The sequence below is a fragment of the Petaurus breviceps genome, unplaced genomic scaffold (genome assembly GCF_028583685.1).
Source record: "Petaurus breviceps papuanus isolate PSGF00001 unplaced genomic scaffold, PetGlider_PUasm1.0 174, whole genome shotgun sequence".
In the NCBI taxonomy this organism is placed as follows: domain Eukaryota; kingdom Metazoa; phylum Chordata; class Mammalia; order Diprotodontia; family Petauridae; genus Petaurus; species Petaurus breviceps.
Window position 1 is genome coordinate 19,015,896 of NW_027185761.1, and position 27,944 is coordinate 19,043,839.

Here is a 27,944-nt window from a genome sequence, read left to right on the forward strand (position 1 = left end):
AAAAAAATTAATAAAAAATTTTTAAGTGAACAATGGTAAGTAAGTGTTGTTTCTCAAAACCACCACCAGATGGCATCATTAGAATGTCTCAGTAGAGAGCCTTTGGTTTCCCCTTTGGCCGGGGTGCAAACCTGTGCACCATCACAAGCCCTAGCTCATTCCTCATCTGAAGGAGGTGAAGTCAGAGGAGTGGCCAGGATAGCCCCCAGCTGTGCTACTGCCAAACTGGCTAAACCAGACCCGAAACCAGGGTCCTGAAGCTTCAGAACTACAGATAAATCAGAATGATCCTAACCCCTCCAAGGCATTCAAGACTAAACATGTATAAATAACATGTGCCAAAGGAGTCAAATGCTGGCCAGGTTGTGGCCTCCTTCCTTAGGATGTCACCAGGGCAGAGTTATTCTCCGTGGTTGGGCATAAACCCAACCATCTTTCACTTCCAAATACTGTATGCACATTTCACTTCTGACCATTACACACACACCGCCCTAGAATAATGGCCCCCTGACCCCCTCCAGCACTCACTGCCATGCCAGGTGCAGGATTTTGTGTATTTAGGGATTTCTGTGGCCTTGGTCTCCAACTCATCTGAAAACGCAAAAGCCCTGAGGTTTAGGTGTGCGAGGACCCCTGGTCACAGCCTCGGGAGAAAGCAGTTTGCCCTGTGGATAAGAACACTGGGGGGGGTGAGGGGGGCAACCTCCTGTGACCACAGCTGTATCTGCACCCTTTGTAATTGGGCTGGGAAATGCTCAACCGCCAGAGTTGGAAAGTCTTTCCCATATTGTAAACCCTTGCTTTGATCTTCATCATTCCCACTGTGGCCACTGGATTGGGAGAATTATACATTAAGAGACTTGTCAAATAACAGAGATCTAGCTTAAAGTGGAGCTGCCCCCACTTTGGTAGGAACCTTTTGTCAAAACTTCGGCCATTTGTTGATTAAAAATTTGTTTGCTTCTCAAATTGTTTCCTTTGCTTTGCAATAACTTTCCCTCTTGAGTGCCTTCAACCCTGATTCGGGAGAGAGTTCTGTACCTACCATCCTAATAAGTCATGTGTTTTTAGCTCATAAAAAATGGTGAATGCCTAAGTGAAGACTGAAAAAACATTCAACTAATGACTTAAAGGCAAGAACTATAAATGTGTGCTTTCAAGTAAGGACCCTCAAGCATCCTGCAGAGGACTACAGCTTCCAATAAGAAGGAATTCAAATTCAAAGTCAATCAAATTTAAGGGATTTTTAAAAGGCTAACTGACCACATGTGATTTTTGCCTTCCACACTGACCTTGGAACCTAACACTCATGCAAAACATGACTGCTGTATTCTCTTCCCTGGAGGATACAGTGTAAGGTGCATTCATGGGACAGCAAGCAGGCTTTGGCCAGAATGTGGAGAGAAAGAAAGCAAATGTACGGTGGTGGCGGTGGTGGCAAGCTGTATGTACTAGCTGTACAATAACAGAAGCAGCAGCAGCACACTCTAGCGCCAGGCCTGAAGAGACCACTGCAGATTTCTGAGTTAGAGCAGAATGATGCCTAAGCAAAGTGAGTCTAACTGGCTGGAGGGGAGTCCAGGGGAATCATCAGGTGGGAGACCTGTCAGGACTGTCTATCATAGCCCAGGCAGCTGCACCTGGCATGGCAGTGGGTGCGAGAGGGGGTCCTCAGAGCACTGAGGAGGTGGTGGAGGGAGAAGAGGAGAAAAGACACAGGAGGAAAGAGGGAATGTGCATGCTCTGTTGGAGGCAGAACAGAGAGAAGGGAGTCATGTGCAAAAGCTCATGTGCCTTCCTTTGACTTTTTAAAGTGCTGTCCTTCAGGGCAAGGCACCTTTTTTTTCTCTCTGGACCTCTTCCTCATCTGTAAAACAGGGATATAAATTTAATTTGCATAAATGTCTGTAAAACACCTATACGTACAAAACGGTGCATACGGAAATGAAAAAATAGCATTCCCTGTCACAGGGCTCACCACATAGTGAGAATCAGAGCGAGGGGAGGGCTGAGCTGGGTCTCTCAGGCCCCAATAAAATAGGGGCTAGAACCTCCATGCTGCGCTCTGCAACAACAGTTCTTCCCCTGAGATGTCAGTCTGCCACCAGCACAGCCTCTCTGGGTGAGCTGAATCAGATGAAAACAAGCCATGGGAGGGTAGCCTGGCAGCCACATGCCATCCACTGGGTGTGTCTTTCATCCCTGAACTCACTAAAGACAACCTTCTGCGGTTTCACTGCTTCACCTGCAGAGAAGGGCCTCCCCTTTGGTCTGCACAGTACCACGTCAAGGGTCATGATGGTCCTGAAAGGTGTGACTCAGCTGCTGAACTGCAGGCAGGGGCTGAACACTGAAGGACAGCACTCCCTCTACAGAGGGATTCACTGCCAAATCCTGAGCTTTACAGCAATATCAACTGGTGGGATTCACCCTCAATTTTTAAGGGAAGTAACATATACTTAAATCAAATTCTGAAACAAGTATGAAGGCCCTTTGCAGATTTTGCAAAAAAAAAAAAAATAGGCATAATGGTCCAGGGCTCGGACAGTCAACCAAACAGACCTAAACAGTCATTTTTTTCCCCCAAATAAAGGTAAATTCTCTTTGGGCCAAGACCATGCAATGTCTCATCTCCCATTGCCTGGCCCAGGACCGGCCCACCTAGTGACTGCATCCTGTCAGAGTGGTGTCTCAGCACGAGCAGGACAATAACCACAGCTCCTGTCCCAACAATATGAGGCGCTTCCCCAACTGCCAGTCTGGGAGGGTCCCTGCTCCCCAGCACTAGGCTCTCAGGAGCGCTTGGGAGAGACAGTGCTTCCTGTTTCCACCTGCACTGATGGTGCCACCCTCGGCACCAAGGATTCCAAACCTTAACAACCAGCCTATCAGGCCCGAGAGAGAAGGAAACATTCTCTCTGCTGCCTAGAGTCCAGGAAACCACCGCCATCCCAACAAAATAAAACACTTCAGGGATTTCTTCAAACCCCAACAAACCCTGAACATTTTTAAAAACCACTGAACTAGATCCAACCTAACTCACCAACACATTCTCTGAACTGCACCCATGCAGACATGAGTACTTAAGAGCAGGCCTGGTCTCTTTCCTCTCTGAAAACCTGATGCCTCAGAGTATTAAAAAGTGTCTTTTTCATTTATTCCCCTGAGCCAAGTCCTATTTCTACTTGGTCCCTCACCCCAAATTTTTCTCCTTTATCCCACCAATAGGGGCCAGGGCTCCACTTCCTGTGCACACTGAGCACGGATGTCGCTCTAGAGCGCACCCCCCCCCCCGCATACATACTGGTCCGAGGGGCCCCCTCTCTCCACAAAAATCCTTGTAACAGTATTTTAGCCACATGCAATATTGTGGAGATGAAGGAAAGGAAGAATACTATCATAAAGACACTCTGCTTTAAAAAACAAATTCCAGGGGTGGCTAGGTGGTGCAGTGAATAGAGCACTGGCCCTGCAGTCAGGAGGACCTGAGTTCAAATCCGGCCTCAGACACCTCGGGCAAGTCACTTGACCCCAATTGCCCTACCTTCCCCTTCCAAAAAAAAAGCAAAAAAATCAAAATAAAAAATGAATTCCAAAACTACAGAAAAGAATCATTAGAGATTTGTCCGTATCTCAGGAAAATGTTTCCTCCTACCAAAGAATTCACAGCAAAGTCCCTTTGAATACTGAGGGTCACTAGTGATGTAGGGTGATAGGATTTACTCTCAACTTTTCAAGAAAGTGATACAAACCTACACTGAACTCTAAAGAAGATGTTAAGCATTTTGCAGATTTTGAAAAAGACATTCTATCATAATATAGGATTTGGACAGATATCAGAAGCAGTTCTAACTATTTTAAAAGCCATTTTACTCCAGAGATTGCTGCAAAATGACCCACCATCCACTGAGAGGAGACTTTGGTCTACTAAATCCCACTGGACCTCTCAGGCCAGTGGCTTGGGGGCCACGCCCTTCTCACCTGTGCTGCTTCCCGGCCCTTTCTCTTTTTTTTTCTTGACTAGCTGAATGGCTCGATAATCAGTTCTTGCTGAGCCCCCACTTTCCTGAGACCAAAGAAAAGTTTGTGAGTCACTCGATCTAAACAACAAAGGAATGAAAAAAAAAAGCAAGGGTAGCCAAGCATAAGTCATGGAACTTATTTTTTACTCCAACAAAGTTAAATATTCCAATCTTTTTACAAAAACAATGCCAAGATTCCCAAGGAAAGCCCCAAATCTCACATTAGCACAAAAGGAACCCAAATTCCACATCCAACTGTACCCTCTGTATAAATGAGGTCACAGAACACCTCAATTAACCAGCTCTGTCAGGGAAAGAGGGGGGCTCCACCCAGCCATGGATTTTACCCCCTTTAAAAGGGAACCACGGGAAAAAAAGGGATTGGACCTCTAATTTTATGGTTAAAGGGAACTCTCAGGTGGGGAAACTCCAACAAAGCACACACTGTATAACTGAAGAGGCCAAGACCTATCCAGAGTCCTGATAAGGGAAGTTAGCTCTCCCATCCTGCGGCCAAGCTATGACCTTCAGGCCTTCCTGGAGTTGAGGTGGGCAGAATGGAAATCTAAACTACAACTCCAACCTGAGTGTCTGCTTAAAGAAAGAATACTGCAGATGTTTAAAGTGTTCCTGGTGACTGAGCTGTCCCTATGAACCCCTGTAACCAGACTGGGCTGTAGGTTAAAAAGAGTCATGAAGCCAGGTCAGAATGTCTGTCCCAACTAAAATGGCTTGTGGGTTCTATGGTTTCTTGTGGTTTCTCGATCTCTTCTTCTGGTCGGCTATTCCTGTTCCCCAGTTATCCAAAGCTCACTATCCCTTCTGCTTTGCTGATTCTAATTCATCTGCTGTGATCGAGGAACCCAAAGGACAAAGTTTGTCAGAAATGTGTATAAAATACATGCCAACAAGAGGGCACGGGAAGAGCTCTGCTATCAGTAACTGTGCCATACTGGGCACAGGGTTGGGCATGCGGTAAATGCTACAGAAAGGTTGGCTGTGATTGTTGTTATGATTACATGCTCCCTGCTGGTTTATTAAACAGCATCTCCTAGTCCTAAGTTTTGCTTTCAAGAGGTGAAGCTGCCAGACCTCTGAATAAGGAAGTCTCATCATACTGCTGTATCAGTAAATGATGAGACATACAACTGAACACCTTTCATGCCGCTTCTCCACACTCTTCCTCAAACAACATGGCTCAAAGCTGGAAGCATCCTTAGACACCATCTAGCCTAACCCTTCATCTGAGAGGAGGAAAAATGAGGCCAAAGAGCAGGCCCTGAGCGGAAGGCAGGAGGCAAAAGTGAGTCTGGGCAGTGTGAGTGGGAGATGCACTCTGCTTAACTCCCTAGCTGTGACCTGAGCCAGGAGAAGCAGCAGCACTTATTGCACTCCTCACCCCTAAGAAACATCCACAGGGAGCTGCTCGGGGCCTGGCCACTTAGAGCAGAGAAGGGCACAGCTGCTGACAAAGATTCTTAGGGCATGTAGGTCCATTTCCAAGGGGGAAGCAGACTCAGTATGACTCTCAGACCCCCAATCTATAACTGCCAAAGTGAACAACAGCTGTATATGCTTCCCAATTCAGATTGTTAAGATGCTGAATGCCTCCAAAAATACTTGGTTATTTTTTGGTAAGAATCTATCTGGAATAAACCAATTCTTAAGGTCAAATATTCCCAAAACTTTTCATGAATACTCAAAAGCACACAAACAATATCATGTGTTCCCTCATATTCTCTCATTACATTCCTTCAGATCCAATTTGTTTAAATGAGTCATTTAACTTTTTAAAACTATTCACACCATGGTAGTTTCTTCCCTGGCCCAGGTTCTTAAAACCTTTAAGGGCTAGCTTCTTAACCTGGTATCAGAGGACTTGTTTTATCTTGAATATATAGATAAACCAATAGATTTGGGTTTCTATAAAATTAAATATTGCTTTATACATTTGAATGAGAAAGGGGTCCCAGGCCTCTGCCAAACAGCTGCAGTAGCAGCAAGGAGACCATGACACAATGTGAAGACCCCTGCCTTAAGAGCTTTTTAGAAAGACAGAATTCATCAAGTACAAAATAAGTATTTATGGAGATGAAATTGAGAAAAAATCATGGATTATCTTCTCCCATTACTGAAAATGGCAGGTTTCTTTTGTAAGGAAAGAAAAAATGATAAGAAGTCAGAGGTATGAAAGGACTTTGAAGAGGTTGCCTAGTCCAGCTCTCATTTTACAGATGGAGAATCTAAGACATGAGTTAAAGGGACTTGTCTAAGGTCACACAGCTCACTAGAGTCAAGTGTTCAGCAAACCTTCAATGCTGTAAGAATGGTCACTTATTTATCTCCCAGTTCTATGCTCTTTCCAGTATATCATGTGCTTAGGTAAACCAACAAGAATCAAATTTCAGTCAAAAAGCATCCTTACAACTGGATGCAGCAAAGGCGGTCCCATCGATGACTACCTACCAACAAGGAGCTCCCAGGCACTGCGTGGAGATCCATTTCTTTCTGAGCACTGTAGCTCGCCGTTGGGTTGGAGAACACAAACTGAGTCACGACTTTGCTTCCTTCCTGTTGTCCAACAATGTCTGAGCCAGGAAGTAAGTCCTGTTCAGCTTTGGGTGGCGTCAGGAGTCCAGGAACGTTGCTCCCAGAGAGGCTGCTGGATGGGGTCAGTGTGGCTGGTTCCATGGCTAAGTTATTGCTGGCTGTCAGAGCAGGAAGGTCATGACCAGAGTTCTTCACAGACAGAGATGCCAGAGACCCCAATGCTTCTGCACTGACAGTCTGCACGTCATCCAAATTTAAAGTGCTTTGTTGTAAAACCGTGGCGGTCGTGCCCAGCAACAGAGAGCTATCAAGACTGTGAGGCATGTCACTGGCCACCAGTATCAATGGGTCCACAGCCTGCCCCAAAGTGTTACTGTTATTAACAGAAAGGTTCCCCCCAAGAGTCGAGCTCACCGAAGCAACATCTATTGTCAAAATTCCAGAGTTCACTAACGCCATGTCTGTTGTAATTGCAGAATTGTTATTGGGTACATTAGAGAAGAGAGAGACGAGGTCTATGTTGCTAAGATCACTCTGTGCTGGGCTGGTAAGTTCACTGCTGGGTGTAAGAAAACTTGTAGCTTCAAGCTGGCTTAAGAGGTCTAAAAAGCAATGAAACAGCCACATGATTATTCTAAGTAAGATACTCAGTTATCTTAAGGAAATTAACATATAATCTTCGTTCCTCTTTTGTGCTCATATACTGAGATGTAATCTATATGTAAGCAAGTAACAGCTGACATTTATATAATGCTTCAAGGTCTGGAAAATATTTTTACATAAATGTTATGTCCAAGGGGAGTGCCTAAATGATCTATAATCAGCCACGTTCAGCCCCCCCCCCCCCCCCCCCCCCCCCCCCCCCCGCCACTGCCCTTGTGCTTATCTGGTGGCTAATTAACTGTATTAGTCTAAATATAGAATATACTTCCCACCATACTCCCACCTAATCTGGTTTGCATGTACAGGCTTGATTATAGCCCATAATCAATGTGTTGGGGTTTTTTCCTTCTCATAATACCCCATTTAGGGATGCAGTTTATCCTCAGTTGAAGCTTATATGCGATAAACAGTGACTCCACCTGGCAGCAGAGCCATTCCAACATCAGAATGATTGATCCGCCATGGGGATTCAATTCAGACCAAAAGGGGCACTTGGTCTGCTCTGAAGTGTACCTGAAACCCTCAAAGAAGAGACCTCACCAGGCCCAGCCTTCGTGTCCTGGCCTGAAACTGAGGTACACTGTGGAAGGATGAGCAGGGCACCATTCCTTCTTACACGAGTTACTGCCAAGAGCCTGGTAAGGCTCTCATTCCCTGAACTACTTTCATCCGCCTCCTCCTTGGTCTCCCAGCCTTCAGGCTCACTCCCACAGCTTTCCATTTCAATCCTTGCAGCTACAAGATTCTAATCTATGCCATCTCTTAGCTCAAATATCTCATATGCCTAACCCATGCCTACCGAACAGAATCCAACACTAGCTATGGCCATCCCCAGTGTGGCCCCAGCCTACATTTCTGGCCCTATCTCTGACTGCCTCTCTTTTCACACCTCTCGTGATTCAGACAAAGCGGTCTACTCAGGCCACCTGGCTTTCCCACCTCTGTTACTATACTTGGCTTAATGCAAAACTCTGACACTGCCCCATCTGACTCGTCTTGTTCACCCCTTCCTGTTTTTCACTCCCACTGAGATCTTCATGTCATCCTCCCTTCAGTACTTCCCCAGATTTCACTTTTGATCTCAACCTAAATTGGCCATTCCGTCCCTACCCTGGCCTCTGCCTGTGAATCCTTCCTTGTCCTATCGCCACACTTCTCGTTACAAGCTTCCATCCTGGATTACTCCCACTACCCCCCCCCCCTCTCTCTGGTCTTAGTCATGAGCCACTAAATAAAGCCCCAAACCATGTGGCCGGGATACATTACAAGGTCATGTTATCCAACCTCAACTAGGCCTTCAATTCAGCAAAGCAGTCCTCTTACTCCTCCCTGATGGATTCCCCAGCCCACTCCCCAGATAAGTTATTCCAAACCTTCACTCCCCTCAGGCTCTTCACACCCCCTCCCAGCTGAAAAAACAGAAGCCATTCAACATGAGCTCCCCCTCCCCACTTCTCTTCATTTCTCACTCTCTTCTCCTTTCCAACAGTTCCTGGAAAAGAGGAAAGGAATCCTCACTCTTGCCAAGGCCAACCCTTCTATGTGTCCATTTGATCCTATCCCCCCTCTTCCCAGGAGTGTTCATTCATGGTCAGCTCCCCCTCTCTCATCTTCAGCTTCTTATTATCTGCTGGCTCCTTCCCTCAAACATTCCCAGGCTGTCCCTATGCTTAAACAAAACCTTCACTTTTCCATCCTCTCAAACCATCACCTTGTATCTCAATCAAACTTTGTAGAGGTCTACACACATAAGCCTCTAATCCTCACTCCTCAACCTCATGCAATTGGATGCCCGGACCTCAATGCTCAAAAGAAACTGCTGTCTTCAAAACTCTCCAACCTGAGAAGTCTCCCACCAGTCCTAATTCTCCTCAACCATTGGCTACACTGGACAATGCTGACCACCCTTCACTCCTGAACTTTCTCTCCTCTTTGAGGGTTGTTTTTCAAAAAACACCACTTGCCTTCTACTCCTCCTTTTCAATTTCCTTTGATGACTCATGAGAAGATGAAGATTGATTGTATCATTTTCTTACTGATCCTCTTTACAAGTAATTGATTTTGTACAAGTAATAGTTAAGTCATGGCTCTTTGTCTCTTTGTTTGGAGTTCAACTGGCCTGTGACAGGTTAAATTTAAAAATCCACCCTGTCTTCTGAGTATAGAGTCTATACTCAACCCTGGTCAGGCTTCATTTGAATGTTTGGGCCTAGTTCTGGGTGCCACACTCAGACACTTATGTTCCTACAGATTAAGACTGCATTAACTTTTCTGATTTATAAATCACTGTCAATTCATAGACAGCTTATAGTCCACTAAAAGCTCAATATCTTTATCATGAATTTCTTTCTTGCTTTATGTTATTTGCATATTTAAATATGCAGTCTATTCCTTTATCCAAGTCACAGAGAAAAACATGGGAACAGAATAAAGGACTTTGAAAAGAATGCCCTGAGCCAGGGGTGGGGAACCTTCACCTCAAGGTCACATGTGGCCTTCTAGATCCTCAAGTGTGGCCCTTTAACTGGATCCAAACTTCACAGAAGACATTCCTTTAATAAAAGATGTGTTCTGTGAAGTTTGGTTTCATTTTGTACTACATATTTATGTGAAGTGGCATTTTCAGCAGATGATTATAAAATCAAAACTAGATCAACTCTAGCAAATGCTGAAGATGCTCAAATATTCCGTCAAGATTTAATTCTTTATGTTAAAAATTAAGTAAGCACATGATCTCATTAGTATGCAAATTTGCTTTTGTCTTTAATAAATGGTAAATATATATGTACACCAAAAACTGTTTTAAATAAATTTCTTTTATGATTTATTATCATTAAATGTTTGATTTGTATACCTATTTTATAACCCTATATACCTGTGGTCACAGAAAAATTTCTTGGGAGAAAAAGTGTCATGAGTGGAAAAAGTTTAAGAAACTTGCCCTAGACTAAAACACAGGTCCCTCCAGTTTCCTATTAACTTTGCCAGATGCCTTTCTAATGAGAGGCATTAATGCTATAATATTTTATCAATAACTACTTATTAATTTGTGATAGACCCTTTTCCTAAAAAGGGTTAGTAGACTGCTTATAGCCCTCCCAGGGCACAAGCTCCTTAGCTAGGGTGGGTGGGCTCCCCACCCCCCCACCCCCAAGGAATTAGGGAAACCTACTTTCTGTTTAGAATATAAACAGAATTCAGTTTCTCAAGCCACTGCCTGGAGGAGGAACCTTCAGTCCTTGATCCCCTCTATTAGTGTTTGGGCACCCCAGCTCATGAAGGAAGCAACTAGCCAGAGAAGTCCAGATGGAGTTGGTTTCCGCTGTCCAGATGCCTTGAGGCTGCAGAGTCTCAGCAGGAGGAACTGAAGACTTTCAGTCACCTCCCCACTAAATATCTACCACTGGGGGCGAGTTTCACTTTGTCAAGAGACTTTCCTTTCAGAAGGGATACTCTCTTTAGTCTTTGGTGATAAGAGACACCATTGGCCATCAATTTACTGATTGCAAATCAGCCTAATTAATAAATTGATTATTACCTAGAAACTGTGTCTCAGAGGTTTTCATTCCTCCCACTAGCATCCAGGCATATTGTGTTTGGGGCCCTTTCCATATTGGTCATTTCCAGTAAAAGGCAGAAGAGCATAATGGAAGAGACGCAGGAATTAAAATAAGGAAATCTGGGTCTAGATTCTAGCGCTTACTAGCCAACTGACCCTAAGCAAATCAAATCAAAGAACTTCAGTCTCACTTAAGCTACCTAGCCTGAGGGTTGCTGTGGGAAAAGCACTTTGCAAACCTTAAAGCACTACATAAAAGGTATATTATACTGAGATTGCTGTGGCCAAGCCCAAGCCAACACCTAGCAATAAGCCACCTCTAAACACACTGATTCTTTCATGGTGTTCCTCTGCCTATCTTCAAGGCCTATGAACAATTGGAGACTTGTCCTGTTAACTCCTTTTTAAGCAGTTAAACACTTGTGATCTCAATGAAAAGGCTGGCTGAGAATACCAGGCCTCCAGAACAGCCAAACCTCCCTGGCGCTGAGGTTTTCCTTTCCAGAAGGCCTGTGGATTGGCCTCCTCTCATGTGACAAATCCTAACTCAAGCTGCTCTGGGCCCAAGGGGCTGCTGCTCCAATAAAAAGCAGACCAAGTCCATTGCTTCAATCAGTGTGAATCAAGCTCTGGAGAGAAGGGGTCTAGAATCATAGGATATAAACACTAGTCTGTCCCTAGCACCAATTCAAAGACAAGCCAGGTACCTGAAATTCAAGGCAGACCTCCTCCCAAAGGTTCACAATCAAAGGCCTTTTTCCTTGTAACACTTTCCATTACTGGAAGCCCTAGAAACAAGTTTCCCTGTTGTCAGAATGACAGAAGTTTTCTATGTGTAAACTGCTTGGCACACCTCGGTGCTTGATAAATTCTTGTTCCCTTCCCCTACTAGTTCAGTTCAGCCTACCTAAGTCTCTCTCACCCAAACTGAACACACCCTCCTTGTTAAGAGATTAGAAGGTGTTAAAGGTATATTATAACCAACAATGTGTTTGTTATAATCAGAAGAACTGAAAGAACACAGAAAAAAGGAATTCCCAACCTGCCCACCCCTCCCCATTTTCCCATTGGGAGGATACCCTCTATTCTTCTTTCTCATGAAGTCACTGGAAGGAAAGCAGGTTTTTAAGTGATAAATAACCTTTTATGTTATGACTTGTATATAAATTAAGTCCTCAATGTTTATAACAGAACAAAGTATAGCTACCTATTCCTAATAGTATAGAGACTTTCTGATTATAGAGACTTTCTCAGTTTCTACCAGCTTTTGCATTTTAGAAAACAAAAACAAGAACTGTTTTTGTTAACCAGTTATACTTAATACAAACAATGCCTAAAATCAGGGCCAGAACTTTCATATTCTAAAGACAATAGCTATCCTTATCCCCAACCCCATGCCCTCTATTCTAAAAAATGTAAATTATGAGTAAGTGATCACTTGACTATTTACAAATGGCCCACAAAGTTATTTTATCTAGCTGGCAAGGAGACTGGACGTTCTTCCCTCCTAGATTACTAAAGACAGACTTGATGGGGTAGAGAATTGGGTATATAGGAACTTTCACTTGTTGAAGCCAACATACTCAGCATACCCCAGCCTTCTTCCTGTCTCTCCCCAAGTGTTAGCTGATTTCCATTCTACCCAGCCCCAGTCTTGCCTGGATAGCTCAGGGGAGAACTTCATTTGAAATGTCACAGAAATCTTGACCCAAAGGACCCCCCACACCAGGCCACTGAACACAGCTGCCTGACGGAAGGTGAGAAAAGGACAGCACCTGAACTAAAGTGATGCTGCTTGGCCATGTGAGACTTCATACTGTGCTTGGATGTGAACAGCTTATTGCAGCTAGATACAGGGCAGCGGCTTCTCAGAGTGTCCACATCCTGGAGATGCTTCTTCGAGTGGATGTATAGACTGCTCCGTGCAGAGAACCGAGCACTGCAGCCTGGAACAAAAGCATATGGGCCTTCAACTTGAGTCAATAAGCACTTAGTGTCTGTGGTACGACTCACATTAGGCTCCAGGGATACAAAGACAAGACTAGAAAACTTCTGCCCTCAAGAAGTTTACCATTCAGATAGAACACGTGTCTATGTTCACACACAGACATATGTTCACCCCCCCCACACACACACACACACAGCAGATAGATGCTAATAAGAACAGAGACCACTCCCTGGGGCCCCCACTGTACCAACTGACTCATGGGGCCTACTAAATGGAAGCCACTCTAGTCATGCTCAGGATCCTCCCTAACTATCTGGACATCTTCCTCAGCCCTCCTACCCTTTCCAATCCTGGATCCATAATCGAATCAATACTGTCAATGCTGCTGGAAAAGATGTGTTAATCTATTCCCTTCAATTCCACTCACCAACCCTGCAATGTCACAAACAAAAATATCACTTCCTTATAGGTGTTATCTCTTCCTATTAGAGAATAAGCTCCATGAGGGCAGCTCCAAAGATAAGGATTTCAAGGGTGAACTAAGGAAGAAGAGTAGGGATGGTTTGTGCAAGTTCAAAGAGTAGCTCTTGTCCAGCCTGGATGAATCCTAGTCTGTGAAAGGCAGTAATGCCAGGCAGGGCTGAAAAGCAGGCCAACACTGGACTGTGGAGGCTTTTACATGCTGAGCTGAGGAATTTGTAATTCGTCATGGAAACAAGGAGACAGGTACTGATCATTTCCCCTGCTAAACACCCTTAAGTGGCCATCAATTTCAAATTCCTATCTGCCATTTAAAGCCCTTCAAAATCTGGCTGTATGCTCATGTCCCAGATTTACTCCCCATTCCTTCAAACTGGCCTCCAGGAGGTACCTGTGTGCATACAGGTCATCTCTGCTGGCTACAATGCTCTTTCTCCCCCCCCTTGGACTCCAAAACTCAGCTCAAAGGCCACCTGTAGCTGTCCTCCCCTCCACCTGCCACAATAACTTTGCATTTATTTTGTATATAAATTCCTAAACACAGATTTCTCCCCCCTCCCAATTCTGTGAGGGCAGGAAACGTTTCATTTTTGTTTTTGTAGGATCTAGTGCCTGAATAGTGTCCTGAATAGAGGAGGAATTTCTTTTAACAATGCTTGGTGAACTGAATATGTAAAATTTTAATTACTTGCTAATAAAAACTGTTTAATACAAATTCTGGCTCAAACATAACTTTCTGATGGAAGGGCACAATTAAGGGAAATATAGCACCATTAAACATTTTCCAAATTCATACAACTAAAATGACCTTTTAAAGCAAATGACTGCCTAAGGACTAGAAGTATTATTAACTATACAAGTCTCATACATCAATCCAATCAGAAAAAAATATAAAAATAAAAAGTAAATTCTACCTTCCACTGGACATGCAAATGGCTTTGTACCCAGGTGGGTCACACTATGGCCTTTCAAATGTTCTGCTCTTGTAAACGATTTACCACAGCCATCTACTGGACATGTAAACCTCCGGTCATCTTCATGTTTTCTACCAAAAGAAGAATTGGGGAGATGATTTTATTAATTGAGCCCCAAACCTTGTCCTAATTCAATTTGCTAATTATATATTTCTTTTTTGGACAATTATTTTCACCTTCAAAATTATAACCATCACATTGTGTTTTGGTTAATGTCACTGCAAGGAAAGGAGAAAGTAATGTCTGTATAATTGGAAAAATAAATGTCAATTCCACATTAGTCTGCCTAAATAGGCCTGAGATTCAGCTACACTCTCACTAGAAACTTCAATCTAATCAATCAAGCCCACTGTGTAATGAGTCTCTTCAAGAAAATAAATAGTGCTTAAACCCAAGAGTAGATGGGTAGTTACTTCCCAAACTAGCTCACTACACTCTTCTCATAAGTTTTAAAAGGATGAATACTGGGGATGGAGCCAAGATGGTGGCATAGAAGCAGGAAAACTCCGAATGCTCCCCCCATAACCACCTCAAATATCTATAAAAAATGACTCTAAACTTAGGGCTACAAAGTGACAGAGAGAAACAAATCTCCACTGCAGCACGCTGGGAGCAGAGCGGAGCCCAGGCCTGCATGAGCCCAAGGTTTTAGCCCCAGGGCGGCCCAACCAGCAGCTGGAGGGACTTGGGACATCAGGACAGTGAATCACCAGAAGCTGTGGCGATTTCCAGAATTATCAACCCATAAATGCCAAAGACAAAGTGAGAGGTCAGTATGGACTTTGGGAACAGGGGGTCTGGGAATGCAATCTGGCCTCTGCCCCCAGAAGGGAGAAGTGGCTAAGATGTGGTAGACACCATGGCATGGCTGCTTCAGAGCTCCTGGCCTGCAGATTGTAGGGGGACCAAGTGATCATCCTGAGGGGTAATCACTCTTGCTTTAACCTCCTTTGATCTGGATTGCTGTCTAGGGTGGAGGTCCTGGGGTGTGTGACCAGGTGCCAGAGAGTATGGAGGCTTCTGAGAGGGCAGCCAACTAATAGCTTCAGCAGCTGTGAAAACACCAGTGATTTGAGACAAAGCTCTCCTCCCTGGAAGCAGAGTTCTACTGTGGCAAAAAAGCTCAAAAGTCAAGTAATTGAGTAGAAACATGAGCAAGTGAAGGAAACAAACCAAGCACAGCAATCCAACTTTAGATTCCTATTTTGGGGACAAAAAGGATCAAAGTATGAAACAGGAGGAAGACAACGAAGTCAGAACTCCTGCACCAAAAGCTTCTAAGAAAAATATGAACTGGTTACAGACCATAGAGGAGCTTAAGAAGGATTTTGAAAACCAAATAAGACAAGTGGAGGAAAAATTGGGAAGAGAAATGAGAATGATGCAAGAAAATCATGAAAAGAGAGTCAACAACCTGACTGAAGAAAATAACACCTCAAAAAATAGACTAATTCAAATGGCAAAAGGGGCTCAAAAAGCCAACGAGAAGGATGCCTTAAAAACCTGAATTTGCCAGATGGAAAAAGAATTTCAAAAGCTCACTGAAGAAAATAATTCCTTCAGAATTAGATGGGAGCAAATGGAAGCTAGTGACTTTATGAGAAATCAAGATACTATTAACAGATACAAACAAATGAAAAAAAAATAGAAGGCAATGTGAAATATCTCACTGGGAAAACCACTGACCTAGAAAATAGATCCAGGAAAGAGAATTTAAAAATTATTGGACTACCTGAAAGCCATGATAAAAAAAAAAAAGAACCTAAGAAATCATCCTTCAATAAATTGTCAAGGAAAACTGTCCTGATGTCTTAGAACCAGAGGGAAAAATAGAGGTTGAAAGAATCCACTGATCACCTCTTGAAAAAGATCCCAAAGGGGCGGCCAGGTAGCATAGTGAGTAAGAGCACCAGCCCAGAGTCGGGATGACCTGGAATCGAATCCAGGCTTAGACACAGCACCCACCCAGAAACACCTGGCCATGTAACCTTGAGCAAGTAACTTAACCCCAATTGCTTAAAAAAAAAGAAAAAGATCCCAAAAAGAAAACTCCTAGGAACATTACAGCCAGGTTCCAGAGTTCGCAGATCAAGGAGAAAATATTACAAGCAGCCAAGAAGAAACAATTTGAATATTGTGAAAATACAATCAGGATAACACAGGATCTGGCAGCTTCTACATTGAGGGATCGAAGGGCTTAGAATACGATATTCTGGAGGTCAAAGAGCTGTGATTAAAACCAAGAATCATCTACCCAGGAAAACTGAGTATCATGTTTCAGGGAAAAATATAGTCATTCAATGAAATAGAGGACTTTCAAGCATTCTTGATGAAAAAACCAGAGTTGAATAGGAAATCTGATATTCAGATACAAGAAGCAAGAGAAGCATGAGAAGGTAAACAGGGAAAAGAAATCATAAGGAACTTTTCAAAGTTGAACTATTTACATTCCTACATGGAAAAATGATAACTGTAACTTGTGAAACTTTCCTCAGTATGAGAACAGTTGAAGGGAATAAAAATGTATATATACACACACATATATATGTATAAATACATATATGTCTATATAGGAGGGTATATGGGCATATGAATACATATTTGAGTGTATGTATGTATGTGTACAGGTATACATAGACAGAGGGCACAGGACCAATTGAACAGGAAGGGATGATACTTAAAAGGTGAAATTGAGAGGTGAGAGAGGAATATAATGAGAGAAGATGGGGAGAGACAGAATGGGATAAATTGTCTCATATAGAAGAGGCAAGGGAAAACTGTTACAATGGAGGGGAAGAACAGAAAGGCAAAAGGGAATGGGTCAATGTTACTCTCATTGAATTTGGCTCAGGGAGGGAATAACACACACTAAATAGGGTATCTCACTCTACAGGAGAGTAGGGGGGAAGGGGATGAGAGGGGGGATGATGAAGGGGAGGGCAGGTTGGGGGGGAGGGAAGTTAGAAGCACACACTTTTAAAAAGGGACAGGGTCAAAGTAGAAAATAGAATAAGTGGGGGGCAGGATAGGATGGAGGGAAATATAGTCAGTCTTTCACAATATATCCACTATGGAAATGTTTTGTGTAGCTACACATGTACAACCCATATTGAACTGCTTATCTTCCCAGTAATGGTGGGTGAAGAGGGAGGAAGGGAGGGAATCTGGAATTCAAAGTTTTGGAATCAAATGTTTAAAAAAAATGTTGTTGTTATTATTATTATTTTGCAAGCAACTGGGAAGCAAGATGTACAGGCACTGGGGTATGGGGATCCATCCTGCCCTACTGGAAAGTCAGAGGGGAAGTTGGGGAGGATATAGGAGAGAGCAGATTGGGGGAGGGGGTATATAGCAAGATCGCTGTTTTGGGGTGGTGGGTTGGGGAGAGATAGGGAAAAATTTGTAACTCAAAATCTTGTGGAAATGAATGATATAAACTAAAAATAAACATAAAATTTAATTTAAAATATAAATAAAAGGATGAACACTAGACAAGGAGAGCATTCCATAAGTGGCCAGGATCAGGAGATCCAAGTCTTTGCTCACCACACATGTTAGCCCTTCTCAGCATTCTGGACATATTCTAAAGCATCAGAATTACCTTTTGTGCCTCAGAAGCTTAGACATGCTGGTGAAGGACCAGCCACATCCGTCTGAATCACAGATGAAAGGCCTTTCACCTGAAAAAGAGTCACAAGTTGGAATTGCAGATGGCTCCTCCCTGATATACCAACATGCTACCACTCTCAGGCCCCAGGTGGGAGGCTCAGAAAGACAACAAACCTGTATGACTCCTCAGATGAATCTTCAGGCGACAGGCTTTATCATATTGCTTGTTGCATCCAGGAAAGGAGCAAGAAAAAAGTTCTTGTTCTCTGAAGTGGGCTCGATTATGGGAAAATAAAGCACTTACTGTGATAAATGTCTTCTCACAACCTAAACAGTAAAATAAGCAATTCGGATTAACAATCAAATCTTGCAACTCAGCCTCCCACACAACAAGGTCAAAATCTCTATCTCATACCTGTTAACAAAAAAATGAAAAAATGAAACCCAACAAATCCAACACCCCCCCACACACACACACACACAAAACCCTTATAATGCAATCATACTGGGAACCAAGAGCCCTGGGTTCTAGCCTCTGCCATTAACTAGTTAACTGTGTGATGGCTGGGAAAGTCACTTCCCTTTCTATCCCACCACTTACTGATCTGTAAAATGGAACTGAACAAACTAACAAGAGCAGGAAGCAAGCAATGCAATTTATGTATCAAAACAGAAAACCTGTGAGGTATGTAGTGCAGATTTCAAGTCCATCTTACAAAGGAGGTAAGTGAGGCAGAGGTCAACTAGGAAGTGTCAGAGCATCTCCAACCCCTGAAGGCTCACAGCCATTAATGGCTGTTTGAGCTTTCTTGGCTAATCTTTGACCCATCCAAGGAGGGAGATACCTTCTTGTGAGATCTTAAGGGATGGGTCATTATCCCAAATCAATGGAGCAGAGGGCAGGGGATAAAATTTTCAACCCTCAAAATAGTCACAATAAAGTTGTTTTTTGGAAATGCATGGTATACTAATAAATGTAAGCTGCATACAAATAATATACTTGTAACCCTTACAAATGTGGATGCCTGAGTTCAGCTGGTGCCACCTGAAATCACTAGTAGAATGACCCAGTTCATTTCAACTATGTACCTTTTTCACCTGTAAAATAGCAATACTGCCATCTGCTCTATAAAACAATTATGATTATTTACCTGATTACAGAGAGGCTGAGATTCTTCAGGGATCCACTAATGCAGATATTCAAATTATGTTTCTCTAGCATGAAGAATTCACACATTCTCAGTGGCCAGCAAAAGTTTACATGCTCTTTTAAACACTAAGGTCTGGATTTGTCTAAAATTACAAATGATTTCTCTTTTTACTTAAAAATGTAGTTATCTGCTTATTGTACCATAGCCTTTGCAACTGGGAGTGGGGGTGGATCAGATAATCCAGGTGCTACATGTTCTGTAAAATCTGCTAAGTATTGATTTTGAGCTTTTGATTGGATCCCTGTGTGGCCTAGTTTTGATGAGAGGCAGCCTGGTGCACTGGACAGAGACTGACTGTCCTGGCACTGGAGGAAATTGGCACAGATCTTACAAGCTGTGTGACTATGGAGACCTCATTAAACTTCAGGGGCTGAGCATACTTCTCATCTGTAAAATGAGACTAGAACCTGTACTTCTCAAGGGTATTATCTCAAACAAACAAACCAATCCTTAGAGTACTTCGTGGGGGTTGGTTATTAGTATGATTTGGGTTTGGAGGGCAAATCTGACCCACTTTTCCGGCTATGTTGGAAATCACTGGTCCCAAGAACTCAACTGGAGAACATGGATGGATCACGAGACACATATCCCTCCATGCGTAGTATCATCACATATGGAAGACTTTAGAGCAGGAAAGAACCTCACGTGCCCATAGTGTACTACCCTCATTTTACAGATGAGGCTACAAAGGTGCAGGGAAGGTAAGGAACTCAGCAGACTCAGGACTGGAAGACAGGTGTGACTCTACATTTAGGCTCTTTCCACTACACCACTCTCTCTCTCATGGGATATATATGAATTGGACCTGGAATTTCCGACACTCCTACAGGAAAAAAACTCTGTCTGACCGTGAAGGATAGAACACCACTCCTGGCCCTGAGTCACACAAACAATATGGAGCAGGAGGGCCCAGAAGCCAGGCCTATGGACAACCCCTGAACCCTCATGCCTCTCCTAATGACTCATGGCTACTTCGCCTCAGCATGTACAAAGCCCCTTCACCACTGCTCAGAAGGTGAATCCCCACTTTAAAGATGAAGAAACAAAGGCTCAGGGACATGAAAGGTCCTGCCCAATGCCGGTGTGGGGCTGAGAAGGCAAACCCTCATACCCGTGATAAAGCCTTCGGATGCCAGCACTCACTGGGCAAACCTAACTGGGAAAGCTGAGGTCATGGTACTTTAGAAATTACCTCACACATACCAGATTATAGTGAGAATTTAGTTTTCAGTTTTTGCTGTTGTAGGCATTCAATGGGGAGGGAGGGGAAAGTAGAGAGGGCAAATTATAAATTCAAGTAAAAAAAGTTTTAAAAGAATTTTTTTTAAATGGCCTCCAAAACTTTTAAAGAGTTGATGTAAATCTAATGTAGGAACTCCCCAAACAAAATCAACAGTAGCTTCCAAACCAATACACTGTAACTTTTTTTTTGCGCAAATATTCCTCAGTTTCTTGAAAAAAAAAGCTTGATGTTCTAAACCTACTACAAAGAGTTTGTGGGAAAACTCAATATAATTCTAAGTAAGTCTAATGGCAAATTCCTATCCAAAAAAGGGAAGGACCCCAATAGTCTCTATGTATGTACTTCCTGATTCATCGGTAAGCTTTCCTAAGGTGGTGCCCCTAGGGCGAAAAGCTGTTCTGCACTTGCAGGATCGGTTTACTATCTAAGGGTGCCCCATAAACTTCTATCAGAAGCCAACGCCGTCCCAGGGGATGCAGCGGCGGCGAGAATGCTGGACTGGGCTCCAAGAGCCCCGGCCCTGGGGAAGCCTCAGCCACCAAGGTAGGCCCTCAAGAAGCCCCCAAGACTGGAGAGACTGGGCCCGAAGGACGGCACTTTCTCCGGAGAAAGGCCAGTCCTCCTCTGGTAGATTTCAGAGCCTGGCCCTGAAACTGACTCTCCAAACCCAGCCCCCTCCCCACCCCTGGGGCCGCTCCGCTCCCGGGCTCCCTGAGGTCCACCGGGACCCGGGGCTGGGGGGGAGTGGGGGGGGGCTGAAGCGCGCTCCCTCCACCCCCACTCCCTCCCGCCCAGACGTTTGCACACACACACAGACCCGAGACTGGGGGCTGCAGGGGGTGTCCCCTCCCCCGGGCTCCCTCCCTTCCAGACAGTCGCGCACACACACCAGGACCCAGGCTTGGGTCTGCACCGGCGCCCCCTTCTCGCTCCCGCCCAGACCGCCACACACGCACACACGCACACGGAAGGCCACGCAGCGGGGCCGGGCTCGTTACCGGGGAACTCGCACTTATAGGGCCGCTCAGGCTCGAAGTGACTGCGCTGGTGCGCCGCGAGCTTGGCCTGTGTGGGGAAGCGCTCGGCGCACACCTCGCACTTGAACGTGTTCTCCTGCTCGTGGCCCTTCATGTGCGCCTTGAGGTTGTAGACCGTGGTGAACCTCTTGCCGCAGCCGCCTGCGGGGCAGCTGAAGGGCCGCAGCTTGTCGTGGGACTGCAGGTGCCGCTTGAGCTTGTAGGACGTGGTGAAGGACCAGCCGCAGCCGTCCAGCGGACACTTGAAGGGCCGCTGGCCCTGCGTGCTGCTGTGCGACAGCAGGTGCAGCTTCAGCTGGTGCTTCTTGGGGAAGGTGTGCGGGCAGTTGGGCTCGGGGCAGTGGTAGACCAGCACGACGCCCGCACCCGGCCCGCCGGCGCCTCCGCCTCCGCCCTCGGCTCCCGCGGGCGGCGGCGGCGGCACGGAGCCCTTGGCTGTGGGCTCGGCCAGCAGGAAGCTGGCCACGGGGTCGGCCAGGCCCAGGTCCGGCTCGGCGGGGCAGATCGCGGGCCCGGCGGCGCCCGGAGGCTGCGGTGGCGGCGGCTCCTCCGGCGGCAGGCCCGGCGGCTGCGGGCCGCCCTTAGCCGCACTGGGCTCTGCGCCCAGCGGCGCAGCCAGCGTCAGGAAGCCGTTCTCGATGCGCACGATGAGGTTCTGGTTGTTGATGGTGATGGTGCCAGAGAATGTTGATGGGGCGGCCGGGCCGGGCCCGCTGGGCGCCGGGGCCGGGAGCTGCTCCCGGGGCCGGGCGGGAGCGCGGGGGTTCGGGCTCGGGCTCGCACCGCCCGCGGCCTCGTCGCCGCCGCCCTCGTCCTGGAGCACGGCTGCCGCCGCTGCCTCCCCGGGCCTGGGCTTGGCGGCCCCAGCCCCGGCCCCGGCCTCCGCCTCGGCTCCCCGCCCCAGGTTGAACACCACCAGGAAGGAGTCGCCGCCGCTGCCGGCCTCAGGAGCCAGGAGCGGGGGCTGCGGGGAGGAGGCCGAGGGGGCCGCGTCGCCCGGCGCGCCCGGCGGCGGCGGCTTCTCATCCAGCAGCAGCAGCGGGAGGCTCAGGTCGGCCGAGGCGGCGGCGGCGGAGGCGGCCTCGGCCTCCCCGAGCTGCGGCGGCTTCTCTCGCCGCAGCAGCAGCCCGCCATCTTCAGGGCCCCGGAGCAGCAGGCGGCGCCGCGCGGGGGCCGAGGCGGCCGGCGGGCCGGGCCCTCCGCAGGCTCCGGAGGCCGCGGGCGGCGGCGGCGGCGGGGGCGGCCGGGGACAGGCGGCGCCGCCGCGGCCGCCGCCGCCATGTTGGTTCTCGCGCGGGGTCTGGGCCGCGAGCAGCCCCTGGATTTCCATCTTGGGTGCCCCTGTAGCAGCGGCTGAAACAGGAGACGCGGGAGGAGGCGCGACCCCGCCCTGCGCGCCGCCTCCTCGGCCCCAGCGCCGAGCGCGCCCCCGACAGTTGCCCAGCAGAGCGAGCGGCAAAACCCGGAGCGGAGTAGGCGGTGCGGAGCGGTGCAGGCGGTTCGGAGCGGGGCACCTCCCAGTAGGGACCGCCGAGCTTTGCTTACCGATTGCTGCTCGAGTCCCACCCGGGCCGGGCCTGGGGCTGGGGCTATACAAGGAGGACCATAGCCCTTTCGCTGATGGGGAAACTGAGGCCCGGGTTGAAGCCCAGCCCCTAGTTTCCAGTATTAGTACACCTACAATAAAATCATTATTGCATCCATTTTACAGATGAGAGAACTGAGGCTCAGAGGGAAAGTCACTTGCCCATGGTCACAGGGCCGATAAAGGACAGTCAGAGACCTGAAAGCCCAGTTCTGCAGGCTCCGAAGAGTAGATGCTGCTGCCCCAGTTTTACAAATGAGGAAACTGAGGCTTGGCAGATGAGGCCACTTAGTTAAGTGTTAGACCCAGTACTTGAATCAAGGTTTCCTTGTGACGAGTCTAGCTGCCAGGACAATGTGTTGCATTTGTTTTGATCCCCATTTTATATACGAGAAACAGGAAGGAACCATAGATGTAATCTAGTCGGACCTCTTCGTTTTACATTTGAGAAAACAGTATATAAAAATCATAGTAATAACTTACACTGAACTTTAATATCTGTGAAGCACTTTGCCTACAACAAAGGTCCCCCTACCTTGCTAATGCAAGCATTATCCTCATTTGAGAGATTAAGAAATTAAGATGTAGCACATTTAAGCCTAGGTCCTGCGCCTAGTCAATGGCAAAGCCCAGGCTCTTCATGGGATCAGAAAGGGGTCTCTCGTGATTATTCCTCTCTATTATCGCTCTGCTTTTCACACTGGTATACCAACAAAGTTAAACTAGACAAAGGGAGAGATTATTGATTTTATACACATGAAGTTATTTGCAGAAATATTAACAACAGTGCTCAGTTTTTTTGTATGTATTTGTTGTATATATTTGCAAATCTATCATTACAGATATTTGCAGATTATGCTCCCATTTTGTGAGAGGTCTCTTGTAACAAACACAGTTAAGTAAAATTAATGCAGTGACGTTTATTGAAAGTTCATGCAGCATTTCATATCTATAGTAACCTCACATACATCTCTATTTTTTAAAAAAAAAAATTAATAGACGTGGGTTTTTTTCTCTCTTCCAACCTCCCCATTAAGGGAGAAAAAAATATAACAAATATGCATAGTTATGCAAAACAAATTCCCCAATGACTATACCCAAAAAATATGTCTCCTTCTGCATCCTAAACCTATCACTTTGTAATGTATAGCAAGTTTAAGCATCCTCTGTCTTCTAGAAACATATGCGGTCATTACCTTGATCATAGCTTACAGGTCTCAAAGTTAGGTGGTTTATTTTTTTTAATATAGTGTTGTATAAATAAGTTCTGCTTATTTCATCCTTCATTTTCTAAAAGTCCTTGAAATTGTTCATATTTGTAATATTTATATTATAGTATAAATTGTTTTATTTCTTTACCCATTTCATTCTGCATCAGTTCAAAGAAGTCTTTCCATATTTTTTTTGAAATCACAGTATTCACAGCAGCATTAGCTTTAACATAAAACTCACCCTCTACAAGGCCAAAAAAAAAAAAGGAATAAATTATTTACATTGTTGCCATTTTACAAGTGAGGAAACTGAGACCAGTAGCATGATAAGAGTCCAAGCCAGTTAAATTCCACTTGACAAAATATTGGGTATCCACTTTGTGTAAAGCAGTAGGTCCGGTACAGATAAACTGGGCAAGTCACTTAACCTTTGTTTACCTCAGTAGACTCCTCTGTAAAATGAGAATAATAACAGTACCTAACCCCCCAGGGTTGTTGTGTGGATCAAATGAAATAATAATTATAAAGCACTTAGCACAGTGCCAGGCTCAGGGTAAGTGCTAGATAAGTGTTCACTGTTATCATCATTATTAACAAGCATTTATTAAGTGCCTACTATATTACAGCTGTACTTATAGTTGCAGACAGAAACAAAGCAGTATTTACAAATAGCCACCCGGAAAAATTAAGGGCTGATTTACTTGGTACTAAGCACCATGGGATACAAATACAAGCAAATACAATAGAAGAGAGAGTATGCCCTCGGGGAGCTGCTATTCTAATGGAGTATTTGTGTATTCTAGTACACAAAGAAGGGCTAGAAAGTAAAAGGGAGGTTAAGCCCCGGAAGAGGTGAGGAAGGGCCTCACAAAATAAGGCCAAAGGTCACCAGTGAGAGCTGGGTGGGTGGGAGTGGGGCACAGAAGGAGCCCGAGGTTCTGTTGGAAGGAGGTTGAGGGTGATGTCCTGGGAGCATTACTGAAGGGTACGTGGGTAACATTTGTATACATGGAATATAATGTAAATTTAAAAAGAAGGGCCAATGAGTAGAGGGATCAGAAAAGGTTTCAGCGAGGAGGTGGTACCTCATTGAAGAAAGATGGACTGGGACAAGTAGAAAATAGAGGCAGTGCATCCCTGGCCTGGGGACCTACCTATGGCAAACTCTTAAAGGTGGGAGATGGAGTGTCAACTGCTGGGAACATCTTTGGCTAAAACTTAAAAGTTCCTAAAGAGGAGTAATATGCAAATAGATTGGAAAGGCAGAAGCCAGATAGGCTGTAGAGGGCCCCCCTTAAATGCAAGGCTAAAGAGTGTCTGTACCTAAGAGGCCATGGGGGGCCACTGGAAGACTTTGGGTAAGGACCTTAGCAAGGTTGTTCGGGCAGCCAATGGAGAGTAGATGAGAGAGAGGAGAGACTAAAAACCAGAAAGACGAGTTAGGTTATTCATATAGTCTAAGCAAGAGGAGGCAAGGCTCAGAACTTGGGGAGTAGCCAGAAGGGGCCGGATCCAAGGATGGATAAGTCAAAGATGAGTAACAGGAAAAGCAGGCTGGGAAGTAAGGGAAGGAGGAGAGACAAGTTTGAGAAGTGAGTGCCTGGTAGTGTATCCCCAGGACCCAGCAGGGGCATTGCACATGCTTGTTGACTCACTGACTGGCAGGGTCTTTGTTAATCTTAAAGCCTCAGTTTCCTTATTTGTGAAATGAAAGGCTTGTAGGAGATGTCCTCCAAGGTCACTTACAGATCTAAATCTGGTTAGAGCTTTGCTACTAATCTGCCTTCCAAAACCTTAAGCAAGTTATTGCCTCTTCCAGGATCCCTCTGTGAAACCAGAGGGTTGGACTCGATGATCTTAAAACCCTTCCCCTATCTCGTATTAATAAAACTCTTTTTTTTTTTTTTCCTGTTTCCCTCCTGTACAGCTACATTGAATGTCCAGACTCAAGTGTTCTGAGGTGGTATAGGATTCCTCATCTGCAGAGGAGTCACTGGACTCTGCTTAAGGTAAAGGGTTAACAGTAACTAGTTACCTAGTTTTACTAAGTTGTTACTAAGTGTTTACTAAATGTTACTAAGGCATAAAAATGGACTTAGGCTTTAAGTTCTAACAAGGCAAAATGTAAGGTGTTTACTTTAACTAAGGTAACCACAAAATTAAATTAACTAAAATTCTCATTCCCCAAGCATTCTGGTGGAAGCTGGTTTGTTGTTTGGTTGTGTGTGTGTGTGTGTGTGTGTGTTTACATGAAAAAAAGATTGAAGGTAGAGGAGGGTTAGCAGTCAGTGGTGTTTGGGAAGGTAAGCCTGTTACACCCCTGCTTTGTGGCATCTTTTAGTGGGGTGGTGAGAAGAAAACCCACTTTCCCAAAGTATATGTGTATCTCTGTGTGACCGCCTTGGAGGCAAGGACAAGCATAATAGAAATGTGTTTTTTGATGATGTTGATGTCTTAAGGAGAGAGAATCTTAGAAGAAATAAGAAGACAAAGCAAAATTTATTCTTTATTGCCTCTGGGTTAAAATACCAACTATTCTGCTTGGCCTTTAAAGCTCTCCATAATTTGGTTCCAGCTAGCTTTTAAAGTCTGATTTCCTATCAGCCCCCTTTTATGTGTTCCACATTCCATCTGAACTGGAACTCTGCATTAGATCTCCCATCACTAGGGGCCACATGCCTGGAATGCTCAGACTTTTTTTTTTTTTAACTTTTTGGAGGACAAATGGGGTTAAGTGACTTGCCCAAAGTCATAGTCTAGTAATTGTGTCAAGTGTCTGAGTTCGGATTTGAACTCAGGTCCTCCTGACTCCAGGGGGTGCTCTATTCACTGCGCCACCTAGCTGCCCCATGCTCGGCTTTCTTACCTTTGCCTCTTTATCTTCCCTAAAAGTTCAGCTCTGGTACCACCTGATCCCCTCCCTTGTTAAGGGGTTCTCTCTTCTCAAATTACCTTGTTTTCATTTCAGTTTTCATTTATCTGTACCTGTAGCATGAATGCTTCCTGAGGGCAGGGACTATCTTTCTCTTGTCCTCGGTACCCCAGACTAGTACAGTGCCCTGAACAAAATAAAACTTTTCGTGTTTATTAAGAACCTTCTGTTTGCAGAAGCAGTGTGGTAGGCCACACTAAGCTGTACACATACTTATTTTTGGGAAGTGGGTTTTCACCACAGTCCCACTAAAATTATATGTCATAGAGCAGGAATGCAGCAGTCCTCTCATTGTGTTCTTCTAGAAGCCCTTAGGAACCTTAAATTGACTCCTAAGTTTCTTGTTTTGTATAGTGTTCTTTTAATGTTATTACTTTTTGCTACTCCTCACCTCAGTATATTTGTTTTCCCAATCTACTATTCATTCTAGATTCAGGTTTTTCTGTCCTGCTAATTATTTCTGCTGCACTGGCCACAAATTCTACCATTTTTTTCCCCTTCTGTCTTCTCTCAATATTCTTATTTCTCTCTTGAATTATTGCAGAACATCCTGCTACGGTTCCATACTGTATTGGTAGTCCACAGAGTTTTGAGTCTTATCAGATATTTGTTCAATTTCCTTTGTTTTTTGATATTTAGAGAGGTTTGTAATCTCCTGAATGTTTTAACAATCATCTTCCTTTCCAATTTTAATATCTTCTCTGTAGATATAACTGCTTGCATCTGGGTTTTTAATTTAATTTTCTTTTTTTTAGATGCTTTCTATTCTCTAGTTGATAATTTTTTTTTTCTTGTCTGACTTTGATGTTGGATTTACCCCAGGGCTGTATCTCAAAGCTGTCTTAACCACCTTTAACTTTGGGAATTTATTTTACACCAGCTTCAATCCCTACCCCAAGCAGCTTCTAAGGGGGAAAAAA

The 27,944-nt window shown here is 45.0% G+C and overlaps 2 protein-coding genes across 2 annotated transcripts in view; one reads left to right on the top strand and one right to left on the bottom strand.

The window, feature by feature from the left end:
• Positions 1–22,642, bottom strand: part of ZXDC (ZXD family zinc finger C) — a 33,738-nt gene extending 11,096 nt beyond the window's left edge. The window contains exons 1-7 of the mRNA XM_069083849.1: positions 21,258–22,642; positions 17,980–18,132; positions 17,798–17,876; positions 14,137–14,267; positions 12,570–12,740; positions 6,489–7,174; positions 3,982–4,066 (exon numbers count right to left, since the gene is read on the bottom strand). Coding sequence (XP_068939950.1) covers positions 3,982–4,066; positions 6,489–7,174; positions 12,570–12,740; positions 14,137–14,267; positions 17,798–17,876; positions 17,980–18,132; positions 21,258–22,626 — 2,674 coding nt within the window. The 5' untranslated portion in view covers positions 22,627–22,642. The remainder of the gene's footprint in view (positions 1–3,981; positions 4,067–6,488; positions 7,175–12,569; positions 12,741–14,136; positions 14,268–17,797; positions 17,877–17,979; positions 18,133–21,257) is intronic.
• TMEM43 (transmembrane protein 43) overlaps positions 1–27,944 on the top strand; it is a 350,998-nt gene that overhangs the window by 158,519 nt on the left and 164,535 nt on the right. The gene's annotated exons all lie outside the window — the stretch shown is intronic.